Below are 16,350 nucleotides of genomic sequence, written 5' to 3'. Positions count from 1 at the left end.
ATTATTTATATTGTAACATTTATCAATTCATTTGTATTTTTGTTTGCAAGCAAGTCTAAACTGATGACAAAGGGGAATAAGTCAGGACCTTGGAAAAGAGAAGAGGCCTCATCCCACAGTTCAAATTAAAGTGGGAAACGTTTGAGAGTTTTTAAAATAGCCAATAGCTTATTGATTAAATAAAGTAAGGCCTCCATGTAGGTGTTTCTGCTGCAAATGCAGAGGGAAATTCCAAATCCCATTTATTTTCTGGAGCGATTTGGGAATTCTGACATTTTCCCAATTCATTCTGGGGACGATTTTGAATTAACCGGAAGTCCCCTTGCGCCGTTTATCCGCTTTCGGCTTCCGGAGGCGGAACGGAACCTCGTGTCCTGTAATTCGCGTTCCCCCCGTAAACCGGGCCGCGTAAATTGGTTCCCAGGACCCCCGGATTCGCCGCTCTCTTCAACACCCCCCCCCCCCCCCACCAACAACAACAACAACAAACCCACCCCCAAGCCCATGGCGTTCCGGAAAGCCTTCCAGGTGGCCTGTGGCATCGCCGGCACGGCGGCCGTGGTAGTGGCGGCGGCAGCGACTCAGAGGCGCGGCGAGGGCAGGGTAGAGGCGGCGGCGGTGAGCTGGAGCCCGAGTGTGGGCCTGGAGCAGCGAGCCGCCGCCAGCTGGGACGCCAACTGGGACAAGTGAGTGCGGGAGAGGCCGAGGCCTGAGGGGAAACCCCCTCCCCCCCACCTCCCCACAAACCACCCCCCCCCCCCCCCCAAAACCCCTCTCCCAACCCCCCCCCCCCCCCCCAACCATCCTCTGAATCACAAGGTTCCAGGTTCCAGCCCCACTCCAGAGACCTGAGTTCAAAAACCCAAGCCGGCTCTCCCAGTGCAGCACCGAGAGAGAGCTGCACTGTCGGGGGCGCTGTCTTTCAGATGAGACATTAGACCATCTTCCTGTTCAGGTGGATGTCAAAGATCCCACAGCGCTTAGCTCAAAGAAGAGTGACCAATGTTCATTCCGCAATCAACACCACCCACAAGAAACCCCCCCCCCCCCCCCCAGATTATCCGGTCACTATCACGTTGCTCTTTGTTGGGAGCTTGCTGTGCATAAATTGGCTGCTGCGTTTATAGCAATGACTTCACTTCATTGGCTGGAAAGTGCTTGGGATGCCAGAGTCCTTGAAAAGCACTATATTAAAAAAAAAGTTGTTAAATCCATCTATCGGATCTGGATACCTGGAGTTCTTTTAAATATCAAAATTGTTGGGCATCAAGGGATATAGAGCCAAAGGCAGATAGATGGAGTTACAATACAGATTAGCTGTGATCTAATTGAATGGCAGAACAGTCTTGAAGGGGCAAAATGACCCCCTGTTCCTACTTCTGTAGAAAATTAAAATATATATAACTGATGTTGCTGTTTTAAAGGGAATTTTTCTACTTTTAGCTATTATAGTCTTGTTAAAATAATATGGTGCTGGTAGAATTTGAAGCATGCTGCTGAATGGGTTTCTTCCATTTTGTTGCACTAATTGTTGGTGAAGTCTGCCAGAATTTAATACAGTTGTGTGAAAGCACTTGTGCTGAGGGAATTAGTTCTCACCAGGTGAGTTCAACCAGTTCTCAGCCAGATAGTTAAAGTGCTTGTGAAGCACTTTGTTGATGGAAAGGAAAACGCTAGGATGGTGGTTTATATTGTAACCATGAATGTAACTCTTCTGTTTCAGGCGGGAGCCAATTTCACTTATTAAACCCAACAAGAAAAATAAAGAGGACTCGGATGACTTGTCTACTCAACTTGAAAATTACAAAGTCAAAGCCACGAGGCACATTTTCCTCATCAGACATTCCCAGTATAATCTGTCGGCTTCAACAGACAAGGAGAGAATTCTGACGTCATTGGGTCTGTACTTCAAGACCTTTTGTAAATTCTCTTTGTTTGTATTAAGTATTATTTTGTGATGCTTCTCCATGTGTGCGGTTAGAAAGGAAGGGAGTAAGGAACAACTGTTGCTGAGAAACCAGAGACCAAGGTTTTGCAAAGGAGATTGTGCTGGACTTAGGAGGAAGAGTAGGGGACGAATTAAAAAATGCAGAAAATATTCAGCAGGTCTGGCATCATCAAATGGAGAGGGAAACAGGTTAAGACCATCAGAACCAAGAAAAATTACAAATGTACTAAGTTTTGAACAAGTGAAAGGGGGAGGGGTGGGAAGAAGAACAAAAGGGAAAGTCAATGATAGGGTGGAGGGCAGGAGAGATTAAATGATAACAGGTTCTGTTATTAGTTCAGATTTCTAGCATCTGCAGTATTTTACTTTTGGACTAATTGGACAGTTCTTACAAAGAACTGGCATGGACACAATGGGGCTGAATAGCCTCTATCTTTGCTAAGCTATTCTGTGATTCTCATCCTTGTTTTCAGATCCCTCCATCACCTTGCCCCTGCCTATGTCTGTAATCTTGTCCAGCCTCGCAGCCCTTCATCTGTGCTTATCAAATTCTGATAATTCTAAATTGTGCATGATCAAGAATGAACATCAAGCTGCCTGTTAGTAAAAAAGGACAACTGATCATTTATGACATACTACTTATTTTAATCACTCCAACTTTGGCAGCCGTTCCTTCAGCTGCTGAGGCATTAAGCTCTGGAATTCCCTCCGAAACTATCTCATTTTCTTCCTTTAAGACACTCCTTTAAAACCTACTTCTCTGCTTTGGAAAGCCAGCTGGTGAAGGATTATACTGGAGCCAATCTTTACTCAGTTTTACATTTATGGAGTGAAACATTGCAATCTTCTAAGTCAATCTCCCCACAGTTTCAGTGAGTGTCTCTTTATATCTGCTCAAGTGACAACCCAGTAATGCCTACCACCTACATATAATTAAACATAATTGATACACAATTAACATTTATCTTTGACCAAGCTTTTGGCCATTAGCCCTAATATCTCTATCTGTCGCAGTGTCTAATTTTACTTTATATCACTTCTGCGAAGCCAATTGGAATGTTATGCTAAAGGTACTTTTTAAATATAAATTGTTGTTGTTGTTGTGCAGGATGCCAGCAAGTTCGGAGAGCAGGAGAGAAGATTAGAGAGATTAAATAGAGTGGTAATGATGCCAAACAGGGATGTTCATTGTTGGAAAAAAGTTAACTGAATTGAAAAGTTCCACTGTTTTGAGGTCCAGGTTCATAAAGGATGAATAGGAGCAGCGAGCGTTCCTTTAAACAGGCAGAGCAATGTACAAGACAAGGTATTGTGGTTTATGAGGAGCAAGGTAGCTGATAGGTCACTATTTACTTTTGCAGCTCCAGAGATGTGAAATGTGGTGTTTGCCATATATCATTTAGTTGATTGTAATCTACTTAAAGTGTAGTTCATCAGGCACCAACAAAAATTTGAGGGTGTTTAATTTATTAATTGAATAACTTGTAGCATTATTTCAATAACCTGGTTGTTATCTTCAGGATGAAAATGTTATTTTGTTGCAGGGCGTGAACAGGCTGAGCTAACTGGTCAGCGTCTGGCAAGTCTGGGATTGAATTATGACATCCTGATTCACTCCAGTATGACCAGAGCAAAAGAGACGGCAGCAATTATTAGTAGATACCTGCCAGGTGGGTTATCCTATACTCAGAGTTAATACCGTCTGTGTTGCTTTGCAGGCTGTTTTTTTAAAAATAATTTTTGATAATCCATTATAGCACAAAAAAAAGTAGAAGTTGCACTTGTTGAGACTCTGGTATTTAACAGTAACACCGCACAGTGACTTTAGATTTATTTACTCTGTCTCTGTCCTTTATAAGATGCTCCTTAAACCTAAGTCTTTGACTAAGCTTTTGGTCACCTTCTTATGTCTTCTTAGGTGGCCAGCGCCAAATTTTGTCTGATAACACTCCTCTGAAGTGCCATGGGATGTTTTACTATAGGCCAGGCACTATATAAATGGAGGTTGTTGTTATATGTATCCATGAAGCGTAGGTCAATATAACATTTTTGGATTGAGCACGAGAGTAAAGTGAGACCTGAGGTTTGTTGAGCTTAAGGTGTTTGGGAGGAAGAAGAGGACTTAGACCAATGGTTTCCAAAGCTCCACCACTGAAGGTTTTCCTCATCTTATATCTGGGTCTGTTGCAGACTCACTGATGTTGACTGATCACAGTGATCGGTCAACAATTCCATTATTATTGTATAAGGTGAATACCAGGATGGTAGAAGGTGAACTAGATGGATTTTTTTTTTTTGTTTAGCAATTCCTTTTATTCCTAGATGTGAAAGGACAATATTGTCTTAGGGAGAGGGCATTGAAGGTATAAAGTCTGTGACAGCCCGACTCCAGTCAGCACTTCATTATTTATTTCATTAGCATCAGCTTGTCACACCTCTTAGCACCCTTGTCTTTGATGTTCAGAGGATTTTGGTTTAAGTCCCACTCCAGGACTTGAATGCATAATCTAGGCTGATGCCCAAGTGCTGTGCGGAGGGAATGCTGTATTGTCAGAGGTGCCCATATCTCAGAGACATTATTTTTAGAAGAGCAGAGTTATCCTCAGTATCCTAGCCGATATTTATCCCTCAAACAGCATCACAAAGGCAGATTATCTGGTCATTATCACATTGCTGCTTGTGGGAGCTTGCTCTGCGCATATTGGCTGCTACATTTTCCTACATTACAACAGTGATTGCACTTCAAATAGTACTTCATTGTCTGTAAAGCACTTTGAGATGTCCAATGTTCATGAAAAGCGCTATATAAATGCGTCATTTTTTATCCCTTCCAGTCCTGGTGACTTATCAACCTTAAGTACAGCCAGCCTCTCTCTGCTTTATCATTTTTAGCCCATCTAGTATCTCAAAGGGAGGCATTGATGTAGCAGTATTGTCACTGGACCAGTATTACAGGGACCCAGGTTATCACACCATTATAGATGGTGGGATTAGAATTCAATAAAAATCTGGAATTAAAAGTCTAATGATGACCATGAAGTCGATTGTTCTGACTCCAGACCCAGAGCAATGTGGTTGACTCTTAAAGGCCCTTAGAAATGGCCTAACAAGCCACTCAGTTGTATCAAACCGCTACAGAAAATTGGATAAGGAATAAAACCGGACAAACCACCTGGCATCAACCTATTCACCACAAACAACAACGGCAAATTCAGCCTGTCGACCCTGCAAAGCCCTTCTTAATAAAATCTGAGGCTTTTGCCAAAATTGGTATCTCTCTGTCTCAATTTCTGGTGATAGACTGTCCACCAATATTCATTACAAGCCTACCGACTCCCACAGCTAACTTGACTACAGCTCCTCACACCCCACTTCCTGTAAGGACTCCATCCCATTCTCTCAGTTCCTTCGCTTCCGTCGCATCTGTTCTGATGATGCCGCTTTCAAAAACAGTTCCTCTGACATGTCCTCCTTCTTCCTTATCCGAGGTTTTCCACCCACGTTGGTTGACAGGGCCCTCAACCGTGTCCGGCCCATCTCCCAATCATCTGCCCTCACACCTTTCTCTCCCTCCCAGAACTGTGATAGGGGCCCCCATGTCCTCACTTATCACCCCACCAGCCTCCGCATTCAAAGGATCATCTTCTGTCATTTCAGCCAACTCCAGCATGATGCTACCACCAAACACATCTTCCCTTCACCCCCCCCGGCGGCATTCCACAGGGATCATTCCCTCCGGGACACCCTGGTCCACTCCTCCATCACCCCCTACCCTCAACCCCCTCCCATGTCATCTTCCCATGCAACTGCAGAAGGTGCAACACCTGCACCTTTACTTCCTCTCTCCTCACTGTCCAAGGGCCCAAACATTCCTTTCAAGTGAAGCAGCATTTCACTTGCACTTCCCTCAATTTAGTCTACTGCATTCGCTGCTCCCAATGGGGTTTCCTCTACATTGGAGAGACCAAACGCAGACTGGGTGACCGCTTTGCAGAACACCTTCGGTCTGTCCACAAACATGACTCAGACCTCCCTGTCGCTTGCCATTTCAACACACCACCCTGCTCTCATGCCCACATGTCTGCCCTTGGCCTGCTGCATTGTTCCAGTGAAGCTCAACGCAAACTGGAGGAACAACACCTCATCTTCCGACTAGGCACTTTACAGCCTTCAGGACTAAATATTGAGTTCAACAACTTTAGATCATGAACTCTCTCCTCCATCCCCACCCCCTTTCCAATCCCCCTTTTTTCCAATAATTTATATAGATTTTTCTTTTCTCACCTATTTCCATTATTTTTAAATGTATTTCCATCCATTGTTTTATCTCTACCTTTTAGCCTATTTCGATCCCTTTCCCCCACCCCCACTAGGGCTATCTGTACCTTGCTTGTCCTGCTTTCTACCCTTAATGTCACCTATTAACACATTTCTTAGCTAATATCACCACCGTCAAGACCTCTTTGTCCTTTTGTCTATGACATCTTTTGGCTATCTCCACCTATCACTGGCCCTCTATCCAGCTCTACTCCCCCCCCGCCCCCGCCCCCCCCAAACCAGCTTATATTTCACCTCTCTTCTATTTTTCTTTAGTTCTGTTGAAGAGTCATATGGACTCGAAATGTTAACTGTGTTCCTCTCCGCAGATGCTGTCAGACCTGCTGAGTTTTTCTAGGTGTTTTCGTTTTGGATTTCCAGCATCCGCAGTTTTTTGCTTTTGTCTCACAGACTAGTCGTGCAACAGCTTGACATAGTCTACTCACAGAAGCATACCTTACAGATAATGTCCCAAACACCACCATCACCATGCTTTGGTATGTCCTGTCCCAATAGCAGAACAGAACCAGCAGAGGTGGCAGCAGCAGTCTTTAGTTGGGAGGGAGTTGCCCTGAGGGTCTTCAACATCAACTCCAGACCCCATGAAGTCTCATGGCATCAGGTCAAACGTGGGCAAGGAAACCTCCTGCTGATTACCACGTACTGCCCCCGCCTCAGCTGATGAATCAGTACTCCTCCATGCTGAACACCACTTGGGGGAAGCACCGAGGGTGGCAAGGGCACAGACTTCAATGTCCATCACCAAGAGTGGCTCGGTAGTACCACTACTGACCAGTGTGTTTTTTATTCATTCATGGGATGTGGGTGTCGCTGGCTAGACCAGCATTTATTGCCCATCCCTAATTGTGCTTGAGAAGGTGGTGGTGAGCTGCCTTCTTGAACTGCTGCAGTGCCTGTGGTGCAGGTACACCCACAGTGCTGTTAGGTGGGGAGTTCTGGGATTTTGAACCAGCAACAGTGAAGGAACTGTGATATATTTCCAAGTCAGGATGGTGAGTGGCTTGGAGGGGAATTTCCAGGTGGTGACGTTCCTACCTATCTGCTGCCCTTGTCCTTCTAGATGGCAGTGGTTGTGGGTTTGGAAGGTGCTGTCGAAGGAGCCTTGGCAGTTCCATTCATTCATTCCCTCCACCACCGACAGACAGTGGCAGCAGTGTGCACCATCTACAAGAAGCACTACAGGAACTCAGCAAGGCTCCTTTGACAGCACCTTCCAAACTCAACCACTACCACCTAGTAGGACAAGGGCAGCAGGTAGATGGGAACACCACGACCTGGAAGTTACCTCCAAGTCACTCACCATCCTGACTTGGAAATATATCACCGTTCCTTCACCCTCTCTAACAGCACTGTGGATGTACCTGCACCACATGGACTGCAGCGGTTCAAGAAGGCAGCTCACCTCCACCTTCCCTAGGGTAATTAGGAATCGGCAATAAATGCTGGCCTAGCCAGTGATGTCCACATCCCATGAATGAATTAAAAAAAGCTACCTCTTTCACAATGGCTTTGGTAGCGTTTTCTTCCTTGGTAAAACAAGTATTAGAAGTGATGGACTTATTGTGTGAAAGGTGTGATGGAGCAGTGGGATATGGATAGGAGTATTGTGTATGGCTTTGGTTTGATGATAGATTCCTCCTACGGCAGGTCACTGATCCCAGTTACATCTTTGAAAGGAAATAGAAAGCATTGACATGGGACCACAGAGAGGAATGGGAAGAAACAATGAGCAACGAGTGTTTATTATTTAGTGGTTGGATGTGATGTTATTAATCTTCATATTGAGAGCTTTTTGTGCTGGACTTCTAGGTTTGGAAATGATGAGTTGCGACTTGCTGAGAGAAGGAGCACCAATTGAACCTGTCCCACCAGTCAGCCATTGGAAACCAGAGGCTATGGTAAGAATGAAGCTTAAGGTGACCTCCATTAAACTGCTTCTGCAGAGAAGTTCCAATGCAATTCAAAACAATAGTCCTTCCCATTGAAACAGTGTGGATAACATTTGAATGTAGTTCAGCCTCTATATATAGATATAAATGTCTTGGCAAGTTTGTTTTTTGAAAGAAGAACCTCATGCTGCTGTGGAGCCAAGAGTCTTGTTTATTAGCCCAAAAATGCTTAACACAAAATAGCAACAGGAGCAGGCCCACTCCATCCTGCACAGCTATTCAGTGAGATCATAGTTGTTTGTACAGGAGATAGCATTCACCGATCCAGACACCTACCTGTTAGTTTTAGATACATAGAAAAAAAGGAATATTGATTAAAGAGCTTGTTCTGCAGCAACATATCTTCAGCTCCGGCTGTGCTTGGTGCCTCTCTGGATAACAGTTTGAGGCAGATGAGAGCAGTTTCATGCTCTGGAATGAAAGATGATTCAGGCGAGACTACCTAAATTCCTCATTTAAGTCTCCTTGCCAATGAAAGAGTTGATTTTAATCATATCCATTTGAGTTGAATGTAAAACCAGATCACAGAGATGAAATGCTAGTGTTCCCACCGTGAGTCCCAGCATATATTCAGATCCCTTTGGAACTGGGAGAAAGAACAGGATGCTTGTTGCCTGCAAAATTCGGTGTTTGAAATATTAATTGATCTAAAATATAAATTTCATAGTATGTCAATATAACCGTATTTTTGAAATAATTTTGTAGCAAATTTTGGAACTTGAGTGCACTCTAAAACTGTAGCATTCACAATGCAAACAGCCAATGGTCAACCAAACAATGACTTATTGCAGAATCATGAACATATATATCTATATCTCCATCTCTCCCTGTATCTCTTTCCTTTCATCTTCCTGTGTGCTACATGTCATGTTTTGTTGTAGGTGTAAAACAGTCTTTTTGAGGAAGAAAGTCAGTTTCTTGATGCTAAGTGCTTCTGAGTGGAAGCCAGAACAGTAAGCGTTTTACAATTTGCAACTGAACTCTGAGTGACTTGACCTCTGTTTACTTACATTTTTGGTATTAAAAGGACACAGTTTAACATGTAGCAGAATAATAGTACATTTTTCACATGCTAAAACTCACACCTTTACAAAACAGCAATGATGATGTAACCAATAGGAGAACCACACAAGGAGAAGAGGAGGTATCTGTATTTAACAATCTTCCAGTCTGTGACACTGCAGGTGCACTTTAGACAGCTTTCTGAGTTACAGGTAAATATTAAAGAAACAAAGAGCCATTTGCAAATTATGGAAAACCTCTCAAGGTTCACACAATACAGAACCACAATATCTGCAGGCTCCTAATTGAGCACAAAGAAAGATGGGGTTCAAATATCCAGACGTGAATAGCTCTGACTGAATTAATTCAGTGTTTCCTTGACAATAACAGGGAAACACATCTACATGGTATAAAACAGCACATCCTTCAACTTACCTTGAGAAGTCCCATTAGAGTAATGTAACAAAATACACCAAAACATTCCTTGCAAATCTAATTTTCATGAATCACACTCAAATTTCTAGCAAATATTTTAAGTACAAGATAAAGAAACAAATCCATTTGGCAGTATAAAGCAAACCCTCCAGCAATTGAAAATGCCTTAAATGATACAGGAGAAAATGGCAGCACTATTGGCTGACCTTATTAAATGCACAGAAAATGGGGATTTACAAGTACCTGCTAACCTAGAGAACTTTTTCCCACTAATAGAAAAAAATACCCTCTGATTGATCTGCCTAAGAGCACTTGGCCTTGTAGAACTGTTAAACCTAGGTCATAAGTTCATTGGTTCAAGCCTCACTCTAGAAACCCGAGCAGATAACACAGATTGATGCCAGCGCAGTACTAAGGCAGCTCTGCACTGTCAGAAATGCTGTCCTGGAGATGTTAAACTGAGGTGCCTACCTGTCTTTTTCAGGTAGGCATAAAATATTGTATCACACATTTTCAAAGAAGAGCAGCAACTTCAGGTGTCTTGGCCAACAGTCATTCGTCAACCAATGTTATTAAAAATGTTAATTGGTCATTTATCTCATTGCTGTTTGTGGGACCTTGGCTGTGCAGAAATTGGCTGCCATGTTTACATTCAAGTGACTATATCTCAGAAATAATTCATTGGCTGAAGAGTTTGGAGACATTCTGAGGCATTACCATTATTGCAAATTCTTTCTGTAACTGATTCATAGTGGTCTTAGAGGTTCAGGAGTTATACACAGCTGCCCCTTACAGCAGGAAAATACATTTGCCTAATATGATATAATGCTCCAATGCTTTATTTCAATTGAAAGGTTATCATAAATAGGTTTTTGTTAACGTGTTTTTAATTTCCAAATTCTTCTTCTTTAATTTTCTAAGTTTGAGCACTCAGACTGCATGTGAGGTTAAGTGGCTTACATGTTTTTTAAATGTCCTCAGCAGTATCATGAAGATGGTGCAAGGATTGAAGCTGCCTTCCGTCACTACATCCACAGAGCGGATTTGAAGCAAGAGAACGATAGTTATGAGATCATTGTCTGTCATGCAAATGTTATCCGCTATTTTGTTTGCAGGTAATTTATTTAATGTTCTGAGTAATTACATCTATAATTGGAGAAAGTATAAAGGTTTTATACTTGACAGTTTATTTCCTAATAACTATTAGAGCCACTGAGTCCAAATTCCATGAATTTAAGACCAGTTTGATAATGTTCACAAATGTGGACAAAACCATTTAATTTCTACCAGTCTAAAAATCTGTTGTATATTAACTATCTTGCCTATACACTTCCTGTAACACTTTCCATGCCTTTTCAGTAATGCTTAGAATTTTTTTTTAAAATGCTGTTTCAGAATGATGGCAGGCACGAAGTAATTCAGCTCTGAAGAGACTGGAGAAGCTGGGATCATTTTCCTTTGAGACAGGGAAGGGGAGATTTAATGGAGGTGTTCAAAATCATGAGATTTGATAAAGTAAATGAGAAACTGTTCCTAGTGGGAAGAGTGGTAACCAGAGGGGCCAAATTTTAACATCTCACCCGAAAAACCATGGTGCAGCACTTTCTCAGCTAGATTATGTGCTCAAATCTTTTGACTGGGACTTGAACCCACAACCATCAGAGGCAGGAGCCCCAGGCTAACATAAAAATATTACAGCATATTCCAGACTGATCAACATGAAAGGAAAATATTAAGTGCTGCCAGCCTTATCTGAATTTTATTCATTCATGCGATGTGAGCATCTACCATCCCTAATTGCCTTGAGGTGGTGGTGGTGAGCTGCCTCAATTCAAGGCAACTTAATGGCCTGCTAGGTTATTTCAGAGGGCAGAGAAGAGTCAATCGCTTTGCTGTGGGTCTGGAGTCACATATAGGTCAAATTAGGTAAAGACAGCTGATTTCTGACCCTAAAGGACATTAGTGAATCAGTTGGGTTTTTAGTAACAATCCAGTAGTTTTATGGTCACCATCACTGATACTAGCAGCATTTTATTCCAGATTTAGTTAATTGCATTTAAATTCCCCAGCTGTTATGGAAGGATTTGAGCTTGTATCTCTACCCGGCTCTCTAGAGAGCAGTCCAGCAACATTACACTCTGTTACATCACAATTTTTTTCTTTAGCTTCATGGATTCAGCGGGGATTATAAATTATTCTGTAATCTGTTTCTTTGCCCTTTTCTGTAGAGCTTTGCAGTTCCCTCCAGAAGGCTGGCTGAGGATGTGTCTCAACAATGGCAGCATCACCTGGCTTACCATCCGCCCTAATGGGAGGGTTGCACTCAGAACGTTAGGAGACACAGGCTTCATGCCTCCTGACAAACTAACTCGCTAAAACAAAACTGTTGCTTGTAATTTGGAAATCTTATGCTTCACTGTCACAGTGTAAAATGTTATCTATTACTTGAAATGATACCTGCTATCACTGTCAGTTTACAACAGATTTTTATTTTAAAATTATTTTTCCCAGTTTTCTTTACAATTTTTAATCACACCCCTGAATCCTAATGTATGTACGTGTGTGTGTGTGTGTGTGTGTGGAATATAATCAATGTTGATTTATTTTGACTGATTATAGGTGCACAAGATGGCTCCACCTGTGCAACTGTTTCCATTCTCTTTCACTCCCTTACCTCATCTTGTAACCTTGTTAAGAAATAGTAAAACTTGACATAGGGAGATGCAAAGCCTGGTCCCGAGTGTCTTTATCACTGTACCAGTATCTTGCTTTTTTAAATTTCAAATTAAGGGTGTATTGCTGGTAAAACGGTTGCTTTTTCTGAATTAAATACAGCAGAGACCCGTTTTTGATGTTAGATCCCTATTGGTAATACAACTTCTTATAGTGGTTAATGGTTGGTCAATTGAGGCATATTAATCAGGTCTTCTCCCTGGTTCAGTGTGTAGCTTTCCAACCCAGGAAAGCCCTTCCTTTCCTGTACTATTAACTGACCTCAGCCTTCTAAGCCACTAATGCTCGGGGGGCGATGGGAGGAGAGCAATGGGATGGATCTTACTCTCTAAAAATTGCTATTAGAATTGTGGATCTGGCTGTGATACCACTATTAAGACTAACATGAAATATGGTGATAGACCATAAGACATAGGAGCAGAAATTAGGCCATTCGGCCCATCGAGTCTGCTCCGCCATTCAATCATGGCTGATAAGTTTCTCAACCCCATTCTCCCTGTAACCTTTGAACCCATTGAATTATAAGCAAAATAACGTTTATCTATGTAGCACACGCAGCAGAGTGCTTCACAGCCAATTAATTAACTTTGAAAAAGTCACTATTATATAATGCCTCAACAGCTTCAAGAAAGGGTGAGGGTGGGTTAAATAAGTGTTTTATAATCAGTGAGACAAACAGATTTGGTAATTGGTGATCAAGATATGGAACTAGCATCATGTCTTTGCATTAAGCAGTTTACCTGATTGTATCAATGTTTTTTTTTCAGGCTAATACATCAATGCAATATTAAATTCAATACAGGGTTCCGCAATAAAGGGTTTTTAACAAACTGTTGTTGTCATTTAGCAATAGGCCTGTTATTGTCAAATTCTACAATTCACATCCAAGCCTTGCTCTTTCATTTAATAGAATTTATGGATTAGGCTTCAACCTGTCAAATAATTCCTCATTCTAATCATCCTCCTTCTAAACAAGTTCTAGGTTGATAATAAAAAAAAATATATATTTTTGTACTCATTAACTTCTTCCAGCTCAGATATTATCTAATGCAGTTGAAAAGATATGCAGCAGATCAAATCCATTTAACTTTAACTTGAAGCTTCAAAAAAAATTCCACTCCTATTCTAAACGGGGGTGACCAGTTAGTCCTACACAGACTGTGAAGGACTGAACTGAAAGTAAGTCTTGTTAAATAAGTGAAGGTGAAGTGGCCTTTTACATAGTGTCCAAGACCCAGTGTTATAAAGTATTGTGGAAGTATAAAAGACTTTTTCCATTAAATCTCCCCTGTGACCTTCTACCACTGCAACTGGATTATCTGATTCTAGCAGTGATCGTGCTGATAAGTAGAGGCTGCAGAAAGATCACAAGCTGTTTTGACTAGAAAGAGGTTAATATACAGTAATTTCCCTAGGCAGACTAACTCACCCTTCCAGCTATGGGTCAGCACACAGCTTCTGTAATTGTAAAGATATGGGACAACTTATTAAATTGTTTTTTGCAGTTAATCCACAGCTCCAGTTCCAGGTATACCAGAACAGTAAAACAACGTAATGTAGATTATGCTAAACTTTCATCAGTTTTAGAGGTTAAGAAAAATATTTCATTAGGTAACGAGTGATCAAAACTTAAGAGATGATGTGAGCAGGGGAATGGTTGGAAGAGCTCAAATTCACCAATCATACATCTTACCTAAGGCAGCAGGTGGGACCAAGGACAGAAGAGAGACCTCCTCGTAGACCTGGTCAAAAACTAGGTCAACTCTCAAGCAGTCCACATACAACGTTTAACTTATAACCATGACACCACAGGAAGTTGAAACTCACAGCTGACAAGAGTTTTCATTGAGCATTAATCTTCAAGATAATAAAACCAAAAGGGAAGTGTTTTCCTACTTATTTTCTGAGAAGACCATGGAAAAATCTTTTAAGATACTGAAAACCTCACTTACTTTCCTTGATCCTTAAATCAGAAAAAGCCACAGGAGCATTTCGCCACAGGAACAGAATTTTTTTTAAAAACTGGTGACATAAGACCACAAATGCATGTACATCCAAAGCATCCTATAAGTATAAGTGTTCTGGCACTCACGGGTGAGAGAGCAACATGCTATTTGCGCAGATACTAACAAACAATGTGCATGTAGTGAGTAAATCCTATAACTCAATCAAATATAGTCAGTCATCCCATACCTACACTTTGCAGAGCATATATCCTCCAGAATAGAGCATACCATTAAAATTAGGACATAGCCCATTCAAAACTATTTTAAAAAAGCACTACAATACTCAGTTGCAATAGTTCTACTTTAACAGGGCACTTTCACTTACTATGGGTTAAGTTGGGATAAACTTACCTCCATTTGCTAAAGGACAAGGTTGAACAGCATTGAATTGTAAACTGGTCAACCTTAAACAGCCAAGCAAGTGTCCAGACAGATGGAACAGGAAGCCTGCTAACTATCACGTGCGGCTAAAATAGAAGCTTCTTTAAGCTAGGTCCATCAGCTTGCCCTGTGTATCACATGCTCCCTCCCAATTAAATAGTCTTTTCAAAATGGCACAGAATCTATGATTCACAAGGATTATTTATGCCAACTTCTTAACGTCTGGAAGTGTAGCAGAATTGGAGGAAATGCATGCAACTGAAGACTCTTGGCTACTTATATTCACCTTACATTACTATGGTGTTTTCACACCTCTGTCCTTACTGTAAGTTCGTCAGAACACTTGTAGGAAACCATTATAGGGTTCAAGGCAATCAGGCAGAGTCAACATGGTTTTGTAAAACAGAAATCATGTTTAACCAATTTATTGGAGTTCTTTGAAGGAGTCACACGCGCTGTAAATAAAGGAGAACCAGTGGATGTACTGTGCTTAGATTTCCAGAAGGCATTGGATAAAGTGCCACATCAAAGGTTATTGCAGAAAATAAAAGCTTGTGGTGTAGGAGGTAACATATTGGCATGGATAGAAGATTGGCTAGCTAACAGGAAGCAGTGAGTTGGCATAAATGGGTCTTTTTCTGGTTGGCAAGATGTGACGAATGGTGTGTCACAGGAATCAGTGCTGGGGTCTCAACTTTTTACAATTTATATAAATGATTTGGATGAAGGGACTGAAGGAATGGTAGCTAAATTTGCTGACAACACAGATAGGAAAGTAAATTGTGAAGAGGATGTAAGGAGGCTACAAAGTAACATAGGTTAAATGAGTGGGCAAAGATCTGGTGAATGGAGTATAATGTGGGCAAATGTAAAATTGTTCATTTTGGCAGGAAGAATTTTTAAAAATCATCTAAATGGTGAGATTGCAGAGCTCAGATTGAGGGATCTGGGTGTCCTAGCGTATGAACCACAAAAGGTTAGTATGCAGGTACAGCAGGTAATTAGGAAAGCTAATCGAATGTTATCACTTATTGTGAGGGGAATTGATTACAAAAGTAGGGAGGTTATGCTTCAGTTGTACAGGGCATTGGTGAAGCCACAGCTGGAGTATTGTGTATAGTATTGGTCTCCTTATTTAAAGAAAGATGTAAACGTGTTTGAAACAGTTCAGAAAATGTTTACTAGACTAATACCAAGAATGGGCAGGTTGTCTTATGAGGAAAGGCTGAACAGGTTAGACTTGTATCCATTGGAATTTAGAAGAGAAAGGTTTCAATTAAGTCGCCTCTTAAAGATCCTAAGGAGTCTTGACAGGGTGGATGTGGAGAGGATGTTTCCTCTTGTGGGAGAATCTAGAACGAGGGGTCACTGTTTAAAAATGAGGGGTTGCTCATTTAAGACAGAAATGAGCAGAAACTTTTTCTTAGGGTTGTGCGTCTTTGGAACTCTCCCTCAAAAGGCAGTGGAAGCAGAGTCTTTGAATGTTTTAAGGCAGAGCTAGATAGATTCTTGCTTAACAAGGGGGTGAAAGGTTACTGGGGATAGGTAGGAATGTGGG

General features: G+C 41.6%; 1 protein-coding gene across 2 annotated transcripts; it reads left to right on the top strand.

Annotated features, from left to right (window-relative positions):
- Nucleotides 1–445: 445 nt before the first annotated feature.
- On the top strand, nt 446–13,235 carry pgam5 (PGAM family member 5, serine/threonine protein phosphatase, mitochondrial). Of its 2 annotated transcripts, none has more exons than XM_041203624.1 (6): nt 446–686; nt 1,724–1,899; nt 3,493–3,618; nt 8,096–8,184; nt 10,654–10,787; nt 11,901–13,235. In XM_041203624.1, exons 1-6 carry the CDS (start codon nt 505–507, stop codon nt 12,046–12,048), a joined length of 855 nt encoding a protein of 284 aa, XP_041059558.1. In that variant the 5' UTR covers nt 446–504; the 3' UTR covers nt 12,049–13,235. The 2 variants fall into 2 exon arrangements, with proteins under 2 accessions (XP_041059558.1, XP_041059559.1); XM_041203625.1 differs by having other exon boundaries at nt 448–686; nt 10,657–10,787.
- Nucleotides 13,236–16,350: the final 3,115 nt, after the last annotated feature.

This window comes from Carcharodon carcharias, chromosome 13 (assembly GCF_017639515.1).
Source record: "Carcharodon carcharias isolate sCarCar2 chromosome 13, sCarCar2.pri, whole genome shotgun sequence".
Classification (NCBI taxonomy): Eukaryota; Metazoa; Chordata; class Chondrichthyes; order Lamniformes; family Lamnidae; genus Carcharodon; species Carcharodon carcharias.
The sequence above is the reverse complement of the archived record's forward strand: the minus strand, read 5'-3'. Positions and strand labels throughout refer to the sequence as shown.

What these genes read in the sequence shown, in the direction of transcription:
- pgam5 (XM_041203624.1), top strand. Translation starts at nt 505, where the DNA reads ATGGCGTTCCGGAAAGCCTTCCAGGTGGCCTGTGGCATCGCCGGCACG. An exon ending in TGGGACGCCAACTGGGACAA is followed by an intron (nt 687 to 1,723) that starts GTGAGTGCGGGA and finishes CTTCTGTTTCAG; the next exon opens with GCGGGAGCCAATTTCACTTA. An exon ending in ATCCGCTATTTTGTTTGCAG is followed by an intron (nt 10,788 to 11,900) that starts GTAATTTATTTA and finishes CCTTTTCTGTAG; the next exon opens with AGCTTTGCAGTTCCCTCCAG.